Genomic DNA, 18675 nt, shown 5'->3' on the forward strand with positions numbered 1-18675 from the left:
TTAGACCTAAACCGGGAGCCCGACACCCGGCTTACCAATCGAAGGTAAGCCGGGCGCCAGGCACAGACAGCTGCGCAGGGGGGGAGGAGGTTAGGGGCTCCCGGGGGGGAATTAGGGTTAGGCACCCCCGGGGGAGGTTAGGGTTAGGCAACCCCAGGGAGACTTAGGGTTAGGCTGCGGGGAAGGGGGGGTTAGGTTTAGGCACTTTGGGGGGAGGGTGCGGGGTTAGGGTTAGGCACCCCTAAGGGAGGGTTGGGGGGGGGGAATAGGTTAGCATAACTTACCTTAATGGAAGATCAGGATTTAAACCTCTGTCGGGATTTGAACCGCCGGCCATGTAAATCATACCGATCCCGCTGTACAGTACCACATCGCAATGACAGTACTAGGATGCAAATCGAAAGAAGAAAGTTTTATGGTATCAGACCTCCATTTGAAACATGCTAGTGAGGAGCTTGCCTGTGTCTTCTAATGGCTATTTCACATATGCCGGTTTTGACCGGCCAGCAAAAAAATCGTCCAAAGCCGGACATTTTTTTTTCAGTGTCTTTCCCATGCAATGGCTTTAAGCCGTGTTTAAAGCTGTGTTTCTTGGGGTTTTTTAGTAGTAGCTATGCGCAGCATCAGATGGAGTTGTGGTTGGTTACAAGGTAAAAAAAAAAAGCTGGTGTGTGTTAAAGGAAACATTGGAATTTGTGCTTCACTGACGGCACAGCAACTGTCCTTGTAGAGCCATAACTAGACTTTTTGGTGCCCTGTGCCAGAAAGAGCATTGGCGCCCCCATCATTTTTCAAAGGGACATAATGCACCCAAAAAAGGGCCATGGCTTCATGGGGAAGGGCCAGGGAAGAGATAGGAGAGGCCAGGAGATGCTGGGGATGAAATAAGAGGAAGCTACAAGCAAGAATGATAATAATCAGAGAAATTTTACAGGCCCAAACAGCGCCCCCTGACCTTTGGTGCCCTGTGCGATGGCATCGGCCGCACTACCCTAGCTACGGCCCTGCGTCCTTGTCAGATATTGCCGGCTGTAACACGGCGACCGTGCCGTCTGAAGGGACCCATCTGTTTTCATACCTTAATAAAAATACTACACGGCAAAAAACACGCGCCGTTGCAAACCGGCAGGTATGAAATAGCCCTAGCGGTGGAGGGTTAAAGTGTTTTGGAAGATTTTAGTTACAAATGAGGTCTATGTAGTTCTAATAAAGTTACGTTTTATTACAGAGTTTATATAATTATTAATGTGTAATCCATATAATCCAAATATTTAAACCTTGGAAATAATGGAGTAGTGAAAGCAAGTATGAGAAAAAGTAACACATCCTGAGCCACACTCATCTATACATTTTATATAAATTAAAGTCCCAGGTAGTCTTTTTGTTCGGGCTAATCTCAAGAACCTCTGAACGGATTTTGATGCAAGTTTCACTATACTATAGAGCATTTGTCAAGGAAGGTTTAGCTGTATGAAACATTGTTTGACAAAAGGGAGCCGAGCAGTGACAATCATTGAAGCAAGTCAATGAAAAAAAGGATGTCCGAGCGCTTTTATGCCAAACTTAGATATATCACAATGATGGACTTTACATACCAATGATGGACTTTACATGCCATGTAGAGATTGATATGTATTACCCTGTTTCTCCAGAAAAATTGATGTAAGTCCTATTTACTGATACAAAATTTAAGTTTTTCCCTTTTCCCCTATCATTTCGATTTAATTTATATGAAAAACAATTCTTTATTTTAAACGAGTCCAATTCCCAGTAAGAGTCTGCTTTGGCATGACAATAAATAAAGCACAGGGACAGACACTTAACGTGGCTGGAGTTGGCCTGAGTGGAGACTGCTTTTCACATGGACAACTTTACGTGGCCCTTTTGCGTGTCACATCCAAACTAAATCTTTTCCTGTTGACATTAGGAGGAAAAACGACTAATGTCGTCTACAAGTGAATCTTATAAGACCATGGTTAAAACAGACTATCGTTGTAAATTCTAAATTTTTCCCATGCGAAGCCGAATCGGTTCTCTAGTAGAGTTAGATTTACTAAAGTGCGGGTTTATGTAAGAGGAGGTGTTGCCCATAGCAACCAAAATTATTCATCTAGCAGCGTTTAGAAAATAGCTAGAATCTGGTTGCTATGGGCAACACCTCTACTTCTATAAACCCGCACTTTAGTAAATATACATGATAAAGTGAATCTGAATTATCCAATGTAATATGCATTCCATCCACATTTATTCCCAGTCATCAAAAGTTGTCAGACCCTACAAATAGCCCACTGTATACTGCTGCCAGCTCTGAAGATATGGGGCCCATGAAGGTTGTCATTTACACAAGGGAAATCTGTTCACCACCAGCAATTACAAAGAACCAATTTAATTCTTATTGAAACCAATCTTTCATAGCTTGGATTGAATGCTGAGTTATTTTCTTTGTCAGAATGGAATCTGAAAGACAACCAACTTGAATGATCTGTTTGTTTAGTATTTCCATCTTATTCGGTCTCCCTTATTAATGCCATCCTTGCTAACCACCATTTCATCTGTGCATATAAGCATTAAATTATTCACGTTCTATTATATCATTCTTTATAACTGTGCCTTTACTATAACACTAGATTAAGGCCTCATACCCACCGATGTCAGATTTATTCTTCAAGTGTGTATATGTGTCAGCAATAACATTAAAAACCCCTGCCTAACATTGTAATGCTGTGTAGGTCCCCTTTGTACTGCCAAAATAGCTCTAAAGGTGCAAACACACACAACAATTTTTTGTACAATTATCTTTAACCATATCGTTAATCGTTGATAGAATTGTTCACTTTGTTCTGAGTGAAAACGATGAACGATTATCGTTCATGCGCATTCACGTTTGTAGTTCAGTCAGACTGGCCAACTCAACGATTTTCATTAAGTTAATTTGCAAAAATCATTTGTAGTTCAAAAAAAATCGTTCATTACATTTATTAAATGAACGATTTTAGTAAACTATTTTCGTTCATTTTTTCAAGGGAAAAATGAACGAAAATCATTTACTAAAATCTTTAATTTACTAAATCTTTGTCTGTATGCAGCTTCAGGCATGGGCTCCACAAGACCACTGAAGGTGTCCTGTGGTATCAGACACCAAGACGTTAGCAGCAGTTCCCTTAAGGCCTGTAAGTTGCGAGGTGGGGCCTCCATGGTTCGGGCTTTTTCTAGCACATCCCCACAGATTCTCTATTAGATTGAGACCTGGGGAATTTGGAGGCCAAATCAACACTTTGAAATCTTTTGGTTTTTTTATATGTTTTTCAAACCATTCCTAAATAATTTTTGTAGTGCTTATATTTATATATAATGTGTGAGTATAGATTGGCCAAATCTCTTAATTATAGGCTAGTTCCTCTTGCATATGTAGAATAAAAAAAAAAGATATATATATATATATATATATATATATATATATATATGCATGAAGGTGCACCACTCATCTCTCAATAAATCAAGCAGAGACCAAAGGATCAATAGAACGTTTCAGTACTTTTAGTACTATCTTCAACCATATGGTTGCAAAATTTTGGAACTAACATTCCCTATATTTAAAGATATTATATATATCCGGTCGCCATACGGAAAGACTGCTGTTAGGAGGAATTGTGTACTTCAATCTTGTTTGTGTGTGTGTGTATGTATATATATATATATATATATATATAATCGATACACGTTGAATAAGACATAATTGCTTTACAGACTTATATTGTGGTTCCAAAGCACAACACTTCTTATTGCAATAAAAGAAAGTTACATGCTTAGATCTAGCACAATTAGCGCAAAAGACAATTAAATACAAAAGGTACAAACCGATAAATACGCGTGGGCACTGGTTTCCGTATGCAGTATTTCAATCCTGAATCTGCGGTCACCCAAGGATATGGAGAAATGACTGACTGCTGCGCCAGCTCACAAGCCTATATTCGGTACAGGTTTCAGAGACAACAAAGGCACAGAATAACAGATGCTCATTGGTTCTCGCTTAAGGTCACTCCGTTCATTGCTTAGTTCATATGGTATCACTGGGGGTATGTCCCAGATCTTCAGATGTTGCTTTGTATGGTTTTCCCGCCGAAGAACTAATAAAAAAGACACTACATACAGAGATACATTCTAACCTATAATTCATACTTTGCGAACGCATGCTGCGATTTCCTTGCCGATAGAACCAATGGTCTACAAATAAACAGGGGTTTAGAATGGTACCAAACATGACTTGTCTACTATGTTCTATACTTTAAATACCATATACATACATTTCACAACATAATTATGTGCTACTAAAACCTCTAATATTAATTATTGTATGTTTAAGTGTGAGAATATTGTGTAGTTTCACTAGTTTGCGTTGCGCGTATGTGTATGCATGCAAGTCTGTGTGTGTGTTATGTAATTCAGTGTGTTTGTAATGGATTAATATATATAAATCCATTTCTGACACATTTTAATACGTTGCTTAAACTACAGTCCAAGGTGTTATAAGCAGTAAGGTTTATTTCTAAGCAGGGGGAGACCCACATCTGTTTGCTGTTGCCACCTTGTCTGGTAGCTTGTGACAGGCTTTATTTTTGCCTATTCAAAGTCTAAATGCCAGTTCCTTTGAACAGCAGTAGTATTGAACAAAAGGTATACAATTGTTAACGATTTGCAGGTTCCTGACAATGATTCCTAACTTTGCATTTAGAACCCTTCTCTGATCATATCACTATCTGTGTTACATTTTAATTATTTGTTATAGGCATATTGTATTAGTATGCAGACTTTCTCAAAACATATGCAAACACCCACAGACATACACATTAAACCTGTTTTCCACACTCTGACTAAACCTTGTAGTAATATAAATATATATTTGTGCGTATCGGAATTGTGCTGACGCAGAGTAGCGTCCAAGCAATTCGTCATCAGACCATAGACGACTAAATTGTCAGATAATAATTGCAAGCGATCGTATCCAATTATCTGACTTCGACAATATATATATACAGAATGTATATATGTTGAACTTTGCTATACATAATATTTTCCATTGGTTTTAATGTGATGTTTTGTATTTACTATATGCTACACTGTACATTGTTTGTAAAATGTGATACTTTTTATTTTTGTCTTTGAAGATTATTTACATTTTGATATTCATGTCTAAGCTAAACTGAATGTATATGAATACATAGAGATGCATAGCTCTTTCACTGCTTTGTGGCCGGCTGCCTTGTCAGGAGGTTCTTTTCTAACTAAGCAGGTAGAGCTTGAGTGACAGCTTTGTTGACTTGAACTGCTGGGTACATACCAATGATGCTGCGACCTAGCAACAGAACGATGTGATATAACCATACATCGTGTGAGCTGTACACCCTACATGATCCGGTGTACAATATGGTTACATGCTGCATGTAACTACATGGCACCGTTCTCTGCATATCCCATCTGCCGGGCAGAACAGCAGATGGAACAATGTGACAAACAACTGATCAGGCGTACACACTATACGATGTGTATGATATATCGTTCCGATCCCTTACACAATGATATATTGTTTAGTGTGTACCTAGCTTAAGAACGCACTGTGTGAATTGGTGCATCCTTTCACAGGGTCAGTGAACTGAATGAACAAAGTCTTTTTCATACTGCACAATGTGTTTTAACTAGGGGTGAGCGGATTCGGTTCTACTCGGTTCAGTTCGGATTAAAAAAACAAATCTTATTGGCTATCCAAAACTCGTGACAGCTGATACCCAATAAGATTCAGTTTTTAAATCCGAACGGAACCGAATCCGCTCACCCCTAGTTTTAACTCTATCCATTCATAGCTGAGAGTCAAATTTGTGCCTTAATAGTGGTCTTTTAAGTTTTCAAAACGATCATCATCATAGGAAATAATTGCATCCCTATAGACTTTTCTCCAGATGTTAACAAACTGTTTAATGCTTTGCCATTTGCTGCTGGTTCTATCTCCTGAAGGACAGAAATACAGGTAAAAGAACCATATGTTCTCATTTGCTATCATTTGCATTTTCATTCCAGTGTAACAAGGTTAGTTAAAAGGAATAATATACAAAACCAAGATATAAACCACTATTATGTTTGTGTCTCATTGTACTTGGTTATTGCTGTTTGTATGAATACCCTGCCAAAGTGGTACAGTTGTTTTTAGGATTTCTGCTCATGCACTCTTTTAGTCATCTAATTTATAGTTACTGTCTAGTCTGATTGAGGGTCCTGAAATAGGCGTTTAAGAATCACAGGTGTAATCCCCTCTGACAAAATATAAATCACTCTGATATTCTGAAAAAAATACATTTGGGGGTGTTAATGTTTCGTCATTTAAAGTTGCAATTAGGTTTGCTAATTGTCACGCAGTTACCCTGTTGAACCACAGTCTCATGAGATACTCGTACAATGTAGTAGCAGAGAGGCTTTGTAAAGTCTTTAGCCTAACTCCCTTGCTAGGCCATCACATGAGAATTAAGAAGCTTGATATTTAGCCAATACTAAATTCAGACTATATTCCGTGTCCTGGGAATAAGCAGAAACTAAGGGCCTGGTTCAGAGTTGTACGCAAACCCGATGGTTTATGTTCAACTGAGATGTTTGGTAATATGTGCATGCACAGGATCCTGTACTACACTTCTGCAGATCGGTGTCTGACGCGATGGTCGCAGTGCTACCATGATTGACATGCTGTGGTGGGGAAGGAGTGGAGACATGGAGCGGGCAAGAAAATATGGACGCGTTGGCTCCGTTTTCTGGGCGTGCCTAAGCCAGTGATTGTGTTGGTGGACGCAGCTTCACTGGCATCAGCAGCATGATTTACCTGGACATCCTGAGTAACCTGAGGGTTATTTAGATGTCTGATGGTCATGCAGTTGATCCAATAGCTGCGTCCCTGAACATAGCATCGGATCAGAGAGGCCGACAGAGGGCATCTTTTTTCTTAAGACACCTCTTGTGGCTTTTGGATTTTGTAGCAAAGCCGCTGCATGCAAAGACGCTACATTGTCCATCTCTGAATCAGGCCCTAAATGGTTACTGGAGAGCATTTTTTTTTTTAATTTCCATAAGCAGCATTGTAACTCTCCCTTACATATTGATTTTGCATGAAAGGTACCAAACTTACTGTTTAGCAGACAATAAAACAAAAAACAACTATGGGTTTACATCTTTAATTGTGCCATCTCCAAAAGTAATGCTTTCTGACCTTGTTTACAATAATGAATTCTGTACTCATAGCAGATACAGTATGAACCCTAAAATATTGTAACCAGTTTGTTACAATACAGTACTTGACACCATTTATTTTATGGTGGTTCTGTTCCCAAACACTTTAATCATTCAGATTATTTTAGATTAGCTGCTTAGCGCAAACCTTGGTTAGAACTAGGTGCATGTAAGTGCATGTTTCCTTGTCTACATAATTCCATAAGTACCTGTTGGTAAAATATAGTCCACTTGGATCTTATCTTCCATTTGGAATTTTATGTATTTAATCCTGACATCATTTTGTGTAACCTCAACATATTGGCCTGGTCTTTCGCTCCATAGGTCATATCATCTCCCTTGTTTTATTTGTATTGATTTTATATTTATTAATTTATTGTCCTACAGTTTTAAATAAAATTCTGTTGCTGACACAGGGTGAAATGATTAACAACATAGAGAAGAATGTAGAAAATGCTGCTGATTACATTGAACATGCCAAAGAAGAAACGAAGAAGGCTATAAAATATCGGACCAAATCACGCAGGGTAAGGTAATGAGCATGTCTGTATACTGTTCATTGTATTCAAAATGTAGTGACACTTGTAGGTTGCTATCCCTTCCAGCTGGTGAAACCATTCAATGTGGAAAAGGGCCCTAGACTGCACACCCTGAATATATATATATATATATCGAGAGAGAGAGAGAGAGATATGCTACCTGTGAAGACTATTGTTGCAAACACGAAAAGAAGAATTACAAATGCACAACTCCAACATTATATATAATAATATACATTTTGAGATAGTTTTACAATAAATAGAGGTTTTGCCATAATCATGGGTAGGCGTGGGTCCCCTGGATTGCTTTGGTTGGGCTGCTTCAGGGCATCGCATTATAAACACATTTTTCCTTTTCTTGCACTTTTAGCACCTCTCGTTTGTTTAATATATATGTATATGTATGTATTATTTTTACATCTTCATTTTTCACCCTATTATATACAGCAGTAGCTGCTCTTATCTATTTAACACCTGTTTACACTTCACCTTTCCTCATCAGAGTGATGCCCTGGGGTGGCTCAGCTGGGCCTGTTGGGGGTGTCCTGCGCTCTGTATTTCAACCCAAGTATGCTACCCTCAGAGGTTACCTGGGCGCGGTGGGTAGGCCCATAACCATGGCCATGATTATGCCAAAACCTCCTATTGATAAAAAATGATAAGAGCGCTACTGATGTAATAAAACCAATAAAATAAACCAAGCAAGGAAAAAAGGAGAGAGAAGAAAAGAAAAAAGTTTGAGAAACACCATAGATGATTTATAGCTCTTTTGAGATAATTCAATGGAGACCTACTAGGATAAGTTCCAAAAGGTGTACAAGGGATCACATACTGACTTTCCCTACCTCTATCCTGGAATGGAAGTGGCAGTAAAGTCCCGTTGGTCTTGTCCCGGTGATGATGCGATCCCTGCCGATGGTACTGAGATGTTAATCTCCGCGCTCCTTCCCGCTGCTGCCTCCTGGTGGTAAAGCGTCTTTCACGGCTTGCAGCTGTGGGTTGTTTACAGCGTTCTCTCCCGGCGTGACCGGCCCAGCCTTGCTGAGGGTGATGATGTACTTGGTGGGTGCCGCGGGTAACGGTGTGAATGCGGAGAGTTCCGCTAGGTGTGCAGAATGTCCTGGTGGTCTCCACTGATAGCCCCCAACGCATTTCATGCGATAAACGCACTTTATCAAGGATGGCTTGATGTCCTAAAAAGTGCTCCTTTTATAGGAGAAAAACTTTATTGTTTACACTTAAAAAACGGAAGTTCAAATCCGGAAGGGACTAAAAATAGCGGTAACCGCATGTGAAACAAGGCCATCTTGGATCTATATCTTACATGGACATTTGTTATAACGAGGTGTGTCAAAAGAAAAAATAGGATCAGAAAAGTTAGAAAAAAGGAAAAGGAAAAATAGGACATAATAGCGAAAATGTGCAATATGTGTGTAATGTTAAAAATGTATTCCATTAAAAAAAAATGTATTCAAAAAAATTTTTTACATTTTTTTTTTTAAATTTTTTATAAAAAAGCATTAAGTTCAAAATCAATATTCAGTCCGGAAGGTTGTAAAGTCTTCATATTAAATATCCATTCGGATTCTTTCATTTTCAAATTCTTTGTTAAATCTCCACCTCTCCAGTTATGGTTAACTTTCTGTATGGCTGAAAACTTTAATCCTGTTGGACTTTTATTGTGTACTTCTAAGAAATGGTTTGACACACTGTGCGTGGTTAATCCCCTTTTTATATTGTATAGGTGTTCAGATAATCTGATTTTCAGTTTTCTTTTTGTTTGACCAATATATTGTAGCCCACATGGGCATTCCAACATGTAAATAACTCCATCCGTGTCACATGTAATGTGATCTTTTATCTGATAAATTTTTCCAGTTTTATTTGATATGAATTCTTTTTTCGGTTTAGTGGTAACTTTGTCTAGATTTTTACAGGCTTTACAGTTAAGGCAGTAATGATAACCTTTATTTTTATTGTTTTTACTTATATTATTTTCTGGTGATAAAAAACTTTTTATTAATTCTTGTTTAATGTTTTTTGCTTTTCTATAAATTATTTTTGGTTTATCTGAGATAATAGACTTTAGATCTTTGTCCAATTTCAGAATATGCCAGTGTTTTTCCATCATATTTTTTATGAGTTGTGAATTGCTGTTAAATTGGGTGATAAAAAGCGGTTCCAGACTGTCATCTTTAACTTTCGTTTTATATCGGACTAGATCTTGTCTCTGTAATTGGTTTACTTTCTGGATTTGTTTCTCTAATTCCATTTTGTTATATCCTTTTTCCATGAAGTTTCTTTTTAACTCTTCACTTTGTGTTTGATAGACTTCATTTTCTGTGCAATTCTGTCGCACTCGTCTAAACTGACCAAAGGGAATATTTCTCTTCCAATTCTGATGATGGTTGCTGGAAGTGGGGAGTATGTTATTGCCATTCACTGCTTTTATGTGTGTTCTTGTGTGTGTATAAGATCATTTTTAATGTATATTTCCAGGTCTAGAAAAACTACCATCTCTTTGTCTGTGATCGTTGTAAATTCCAGATTTTTAGTATTGTTATTGATGTAGGATATGAAGTTTTTCAATTCTTCCTCTGGACCATCCCAAATGAAAAATATGTCATCTATGTATCTTTTCCAACATATAATGTTGTTTGCAAAAGCATTGTTCTTCCATATACATTCATCTTCCCATTTTGATACATAGAGATTTGCATAACTCGGCGCAAATGATGTGCCCATCGCCGTCCCACATTTTTGAAGGTAAAAATTGTTTTCATACCAGAAATAGTTGTTTTTTAAAATAAAGTCAATACCTTCCATGACAAAATTGATTTGTTCGTTTGAAATTTCAGTCAGGGTTGAAAGATAATATCGGGCATGATCACAGCCTAGATCGTGTGGGATGCAGGTATATAATGATTTTACGTCACTTGTACATAGAAAATATTCTTTTTTCCATGTTAAGTTCTCTAATATTTGTAGAATGCTAATAGTGTCTTTCAGGTAGCTCTTCTGTTGTGATACCAAATCTTGAAGGAAATGATCTATGTATTTGGAAAGATGTGCTGTAATTGATCCTATACCTGAAATGATCGGGCGTCCTGGTGGATGGTTTATATCCTTATGTACTTTTGGTAAAAAGTAGAAGTTCGGGATCTTAGGGTTGTTTTCTTTTATAAATTCATATTCTTTTTTGTTTATTATACCGATATCTAGACCTTCTTCCAAAAAATCATCCAGTTTTCTTGAGAAATTCTCAGTTGGATCAAATCTCATTAACTCATAGGTGTTCGTGTCAGATAATAATCTGTCTGCTTCAATTTTGTAATCATCCTTTTTCATTATGACCACTCCTCCACCCTTGTCCGCTGACTTGATGACTATTGAGCTGTCTTCCTTTAACTCTTTTAGCGCTTTCTTTTCTTCTTTTGATATGTTATATTTCATTTTTAGTTTTTCCGGAATTTGATCTATTTCTTGTTCAATCAGCTTTTGGAATGTGTCAATTTCAGAACTTTTACAAAACATGGGATTGAAGGTTGATGGTGGCTTGAAATCGGTGTGTTTGAATTGTTTGTTATAATTAATTTGAGTCCTTGTTAATGCATCTTTGGAAAAATATTTCTTTAAAGTCAATTTTCTAATAAACTTGTGAACATCTATATATAAATTGAATTTATTTATTTTCGATTGCGGGGCAAATTTTAATCCTTTTTCAAGTATAGTTGTTTGAGCCTTTGTGAGCGTTTTTCCACTTAAATTGAATATCGTGGATTTTGACTCATTGATTATGTTCTTCTTTTTTGTTTGACAACCTCCTCTTGTTCCTCTTCTTTTCCATTTCTTCTCGTTTTTTTGTATTGTGGCGTTCTGTTCCAATCTGGTGGTTTCTCCACTCCATGTGTTTCCTCTAAAAAAATATTCCTCCTCACTGTCTGTGTTATTCTCATTGGATCGCATCATCACCGGGACAAGACCAACGGGACTTTACTGCCACTTCCATTCCAGGATAGAGGTAGGGAAAGTCAGTATGTGATCCCTTGTACACCTTTTGGAACTTATCCTAGTAGGTCTCCATTGAATTATCTCAAAAGAGCTGTAAATCATCTATGGTGTTTGTCAAACTTTTTTCTTTTCTTCTCTCTCCTTTTTTCCTTGCTTGGTTTATTTTATTGGTTTTATTACATCAGCGCTCTTATCATTTTTTATCAAGTTATTTATTTCATATAGAGCTGCTTTTCATTTAGCGCGGCTACACTGTATCTATCCAAAACCTCCTATTGCACAATTCTATTGCAAAATGTATAATATTATATATAATTAGTAATGTTGGAGTTGTGCACTTGTAATTCTTCTTTTTGTGTTTGAAACCATTCAATGTACTGAAAGGTATTGTTAGCAAAACACGAGTGTTGCCAGCCGGGTGGCTTCAAGAAATAGGCGGGTAGGGGCCTTCGCAAAAATAGTGAAATGTTGAAATCCTGACTTTTTAATGCTTTAAACTTGAGAGTAACATTTTATACAGTGCATCCGGAAAGCTTCGCTTTTTCCACATTTTGTTATGTTACAGCCCAAAGATAGGTGTGCCAAGCTTGTGGCATCATATTCAAAAAGACTTGAGGCTGTAATTGCTGCCAAAGGTGCATCAACAAAGTATTGAGCAAAGGCTGTGAATACTTATGTACATATGATTTCTTAGTTTGTTTTTTCTATTCAATTTGAAAAAACTCAAAATAAAATTTACACATTGTCATTATGGGGTATTGTGTGTAGAATTTTGAGGACAAACATGAATTTATTTCATTTTGGAATAAGGCTGTAACATAACAAAATGTGGAAAAAGTGAAGTGCTGTGAATACTTTCCGGATGCACTGTATATTCTGTTTTTCTTTGCCTGGTCCCTAGTGTGCTCTGCTTCATACCATTCCATTATACTGGTTCTAATTCATTTTAGAGTAGAAAATCTGACCAGATTCTGTCCCACTTGCTTTATTATTATTTATTATGCAAAACAATGACTTACAGTACAAAACAATGCAGGACAAGGTTTATAAACATTGCTGCATCTGCGATCATAGCACTCAAATAAGCAGCATGACAGAAGCAACCAAGGGTTAGGTGTTGTAGGGAGTATGATAGTTAAAGCTAAGGGAAAGGAGAAGCCCATAAGGCATGAGGGCCCTGCTCGTGAGAGCTTACATTCTGAAGGTTAGGGGCAGACAGGTGGTTGACACAGATGGAATAGACCGTGAGGAAGAGGCAAGGAGCAATGGATTAGGATAGAGTTGGATGGCTTTGACTAAGAAGTGGGTTTTGAGAGCCCGTTTGAAGTTTAATAGAGCGATGGAAGAGTCTGAGAGGGAGAGAATTCCAGTGGTAGGAAGAAGCACGGACAAAATCTTGGACTTGGGAGTGGGAAGACGTAAACAGTTGGCAGGAGAAGCGTCATGCATTTGTGGAGCAAATTGGGCGAGGGGGAACGTGGAGGGAGATAAAATCAGAGTAAATAGGCCCAGATACTGCCCTACTTTCTTTCTGGACTGATAGCCAACCCATATACTGCCTCACTTGCTGGCTACACAGAAGTCCCAGTGACAAACACCCGGCTGGACACTAAGAGAGAGATTACCCATTTGCTGGCTGGACACATACTGTATAGCCAGCGCTGCCCAGATACTTTCGGCCGCATAACAGTGCTAGGTGGCAGGGGAAATTTGTAAGGCAGACCGGCAAAGAAATAGCATGGGGAGAACACTAATGGGTAATTATATATCCTTTCTCTCTATCATGTAAGTTCTAACTGCATCTGGCTGTGACATTCTACTGTGATATGACCTTATCAATTCTGCACACTATACATTTTTGTTTTTCCGCTCCATTCCATTCAGCATTGATCCATATCAGGCCAGGCCAAATTGTGGCTCTCCAGCTGTCATGAAACTACCCACTGATCAGCTGGGACTTGTAGTTCCACAACAGCTGGAGAGCCACAGTTTGGCTAGGCCTGAACTATATAGTTGGTATTTTGTACAGCTTTTAAATTTTTTAACGTACACATAATGCTGTCATTTTCGGTTGCCAAACGACAATGAACATATATACACACTGGTTTGTGTCATTCAAAAAAATAAATTTTTAATAGTTGGATATTTTTTGGGGGTGTTGGTGATGAACCCAAGACCTTTATTGTTGTGAGGCAGTAAAGCTAATAATGACACCAAACATGTTGCCACACATTAATCTTTTTGTTTGAATGTCAAGTAATACTGTATGTAACCTTACTGTGAAGCAGACTGGCCACTTTTAATAGCTATGGTTTTCTTGTAAACTTGATTTTTATTTAAACATTTTTTGTTTGTTTACAGAAAATATGGATCATTGCCATTTTAGTGCTCGTGGTGATTGGCTTAATTGCCTTAATTATTGGTTTGTCAGTTGGCTTTAAATGAAGCTTTGATTGTTTCCAATGTATATGCACAGGCTGTAAGTAATCAATATTTTTCTGTGCTCCCTCATTATACCATCAGCTCGGGAACGGGAACACACTTTTTATGGCATCGGGACAACGATTCTACCGTTAAATTGGAAACACTACATTTTAATTACTGTATAAAAAAAAAAGATGCATTTAAGTTTTTTTTTGTTTTCTTTGCCCATGCTGATTGTATAAGCAGTGTGCAATACAATAGAGCACAGTATCCAAATTAAATATATGCACAAATTATATACATTGGTTGAGGATATATTGGTATTTGTCACCTTTTTCATTCCAAAGCAACACTTGCTTAAAGAGGAACCACACTTTGATATCCAAGCTCACCCCATTCTGCAGCAAGAAAATAAAATGGGCTCTTTTGCAGTGCATGAAGCTTTTCAGTATATTTGGTCTTCTAGACCTTGGTAGAGTGCACACTTTTTGACTCTCAAAATTGAAGTAATTTTAAGTAATAAATGCAATCTATCCAGCATAAAATGATAGCATGCATCTTTGTGATCCATAGTCTGTACTTGTAGACACACAAATAATGGATGGATTGTTTTGTGACAAATAGTATTCAATAACGGACTACTCGCCACCCATTTATAACCCCTTATAATATTAAACAACTGTGTTGTTTGTACTTGCTTTGCTGGCAATTCCAGCTCTTCTGAAGTGGTCCATCTCCATTCCCTGCTTCAGGTGGCATGGCTAGCAGCTGCAGAGCCCATTTGACATATCCCTATAACATTCCACTGGTACACACAGTACTATATTATTAAATTAACCCAGATAGTTTGGTCTGCGCAGCCCTTTGATGGCAGTTTACAGAAAAGTCTGTTCTTTTACAGTGATTCTGGTTAAGGATTAGGGGGAAGATTTATCAAAGCTTGGAGAGAGATAAAGTACCAACCAATCAGCTCCTGTCACAGGCTGTGTTTGAAAAATAACAGTAGCTGATTGGTTGGTATTTTATCTCCATTCACTTTTTCTCTCTCCAATGCTTAGCACATAGGGGTCTAGGTTTGGTTCCACTTTATGAAGTGTGTTTTGTCACTTTTTGCACATGGTTTGTGGCATTGTCTTCTGTATGTACTAAATGATCTAGTTTTGTTCCCTCCTCTTACCACTAATTTCTACTTCAGGTTCCATAGGGTCCACAAGGTTGACCTTGGGGTATAGCTGGATTTGGATCCACAGGCACCACGCAGTTAAAGCTTTGCTGCTCCCAAGATGCACTGGGTCCATCCTCCTATATACCCCGCCACAGGCACCTCACTTTTAGTTGGTGCCCGGCTGGAGTCTGGTCACCCTAGCCCAGGGGGGCTGCTGGGCAGCCCCTAAGCTTAAACTTAGTTTAATTATTTATTTATTTTTTACACTATTTTCAGAGTGGCAGCTTCAGGCTGTCCATTGGACGTCTAAGCTGCCGCTCCTCCAACCCCGCTGGCGCCGCGACGCCAGTACCGATCTGGGGATCGCAGCGGGACCCTAGAGTCTGCACTAGCACAGGCTCTGGGCTCTCCCTGGACTGCTGCCAGACGCATCGGGGATAAGGTAAGCCACGGGTCACTGCTTGCGGTGACCCGCGGGTATGCATCTGTTAATGCAGTCCTTTGCCTTCGGTCTCTGGGGATAGACCGGAGGCGCTAGTAAGTGGCGGCGGGCTCCCCCTCTGTGGCATACCCCGCCAGACCACTAGACCACCAGGGAACATGTGCCGGTAAGCGGGAACCGGCGTCCCAGGGGTTATTCACTAGCCAGGGGAGAGAGCCTTCCCTGTTTAGCGGCTCCTTCCCTCAGCTCAGCGTGCCTTTTCTCTTGTGTACTGGCGACACTGAGCTGCATCCTCCTGCGGCCACTCCCCCTCTGAGGTCTCCGGCAGCCATCTTTTCCTAGCTGGGCAGCGCAGATCTCTCCGGCGATGTGTGGTCGATCCCCCTGTGTACCTCTCCCTTGCAAAAGGTTAGTGTACACAGCGCTATAGCCCTCCCAGACACTGAATCTGGGCGGTTGATTATAGTGACAAAGTGCAGGCTGTTTAACTTTCTGCATTGTATGTGACTTTTGCTAGTGCTGACTGTATCTGCTGTTTTTCTACTTTACTGCCAGTCTATACCTATCCCTTTCCTTCTCCTCCAGCCATGGTAGGTGTGTTTGGGAAGGGCTTTTCAACGATCTCACTTAACATAAATTCATGCATTTGTGAGGTCGGTCACATGCTGTTGTGTGCTACCCGGTGCCATATTTGTGGACTTGTGTGCAGCATACTTGTGGCGCGGCAAGACCTTCCCGGTTGTATTGTTATATATCTGTGGGTGTGGGTGCGTGTGTGTATGTATGTGTGTGTGTGTGTGTGTGTGTGTGTGTATATATATATATATATAATATATAGCATTCCCGCTAGGCTGTTTTAGCGGGGAAAAAGCGCCCCGCCCTCACAGCCTGCGGGTGCCATTCTCACCAGCGGGACGCAGTGTCCCGTGGGTGGAGAAACATGCGGTGTCCCGGTCACCGCTGGAGCATAGACGCCGGGCGCATGCGCCCGGCATCTATTCTCCCTTTTTGCAGCGCTTGGGGGCTGCCCGGCATGTCCATAAGCGCCGGGCACGCCCCCAAGTATGACGAAAAGGGGACGTGTCTCACACCCCCTTTTCGGACGCGCGCGCATTGGCCTCTCTAGCTCCGGCGCCCTGCCTGCCGCCGGAGCTGGAGTTAACACATATATATGTGTGTGTGTGTGTGTGTGTATATATGTGTGTGTGTGTGTGTGTGTATATATATATATATATATATATATGTATGTATGTGTGTGTGTGTATATATATGTGTATATATATATATGTGTGTGTGTGTGTGTGTGTGTATATATATATATATATATATATATATATATATATGTGTGTTTAGCATGTCTGAAGAGGAAGTTGAGCGCTTCCTCATCAGACCTGGCAGTCACCTAGTAAGAGGTTCCAGCCGCAGAAACGTTTAAGCAGTAGTTATCCGTTTCCTGCTAGTCATTGCAAGAAAGGGGGGATACATCACCGGCGGTGGATTCTCACGTCACTCACCTAATCAAGAGTGCTACCTTGCCAATGCCGTCCATTTCATCCCTAAAGGACCCCACGGGCAGGAAAGTGGAGACTTGTTTGAAGTCCATTTATTCTCTCTCGGGGGCGGTGGCCCGTCTGTCCATGGTCATCTCTTGGGTGGCTAAAGCCATTGAGAGCTGGGCCAATGTTCTGGAGGATACGCTTCCTGAGGAAGCTGCGGAAGTTCAGAGGGCTTTAATTGGTCAGATGAGGGATGCCGCATCCTATAATGGGGAGGCGTCTTTAGATGCCTGTCTCCTCATGTCTAGAGTGTCTGCGGCAGCGGTCTCTGCTCGCAGGTCTTTGTGGCTTTGTTCTTTGAGAGCGGATGCGGATTCCAAGAAAGGCCTGGAGGCCTTCCCTTTTAATGGGGAAATTTTGTTTGGTCCTGACCTAGACAAAATTGTGGATACCTTGGCAAAGTAAAATCGGTGTTTTTACCATCAGCTGCTGCACCTTCTAAAGCTCGGACATCAGCCTTTCGGTACTTTCGGACTCAGGGTAAGTCCAAGGGTCAATTCTTGCCAAGACAGTCGTAAACTAAGATGGCCTCTAAACCAGAGCCCGAAGATGAACCTTCAGCTTGATGGGACTGGCCTCTCTCTGGGGGATCCCAGAGTGTGGGGCCGACTTCTTCAATTTGCCCAATGCTGGTGCAATACCACCACGGATGCTTGGGTACAAGAAGTGCTCTCTCAGAGGTACGCCCTGTCCTTCCGGTACAGACCCCCTCAACAGTTCTTCTGCATGAGCCTTTCCCAAGACAAGACCAAGGCATTGTTGATCCAGGAAGCCATAGATTCCTTGCTGAAAGCAGGGATAGTTCCCGTTCCGCCATCTCAACGCGGGACGGGTTACTGCTTTTCTCTATTTCTGGTCCCGAAGCCCAATGGGTCTCATCGGCCCATTCTCAACCTGAAATCGTTGAAGAAGTTCCTCAGAGTGCCTACGTTCAGGATGGAAACTTTGCGTTCCATCATTCTGGCTATGGAACCGAGGGATTATATGGTCTCCCTGGATATCCAGGACGCCTACCTCCATTTTCCTATAGCGCCTTCACACCAGCAGTATCTGAGGTTTGCTATACAACATCTTCACTACCAGTTCCCTTTGGTCTTTCCACGGCTGTAAGGGTGTTCTCCAAAGTGATGGCTGTCATGGCTTCTGCCGTATCTAGACGAACTCCTATTGCTGGCCGGCTCACCGGAGGTCTTTTTACTACATCTGCACCTGACGATCGCTTGTCTCCAAGCGCACGTGTGACTAATAAACTGGAAGAAGTCCTCTCTCATT

At 40.3% G+C, this 18675-nt stretch overlaps 1 protein-coding gene across 2 annotated transcripts in view; it reads left to right on the forward strand.

Annotated features, from left to right (window-relative positions):
* STX2 (syntaxin 2) overlaps positions 1-18675 on the forward strand; it is a 106920-nt gene that overhangs the window by 80045 nt on the left and 8200 nt on the right. Inside the window, exons 9-10 of one of the 2 annotated variants that reach the window (XM_088482097.1) lie at positions 7683-7793; positions 14178-14295. In XM_088482097.1, the coding sequence (XP_088338223.1) occupies positions 7683-7793; positions 14178-14261 (195 nt within the window). In that variant the 3' untranslated portion in view covers positions 14262-14295. The remainder of the gene's footprint in view (positions 1-7682; positions 7794-14177; positions 14296-18675) is intronic. The other variant, XM_088482098.1, reaches the window with a different exon arrangement.

The sequence above is a fragment of the Taudactylus pleione genome, unplaced genomic scaffold, assembly GCF_031769625.1.
Source record: "Taudactylus pleione unplaced genomic scaffold, aTauple2 ptg000282l, whole genome shotgun sequence".
Lineage (NCBI taxonomy): Eukaryota > Metazoa > Chordata > Amphibia > Anura > Myobatrachidae > Taudactylus > Taudactylus pleione.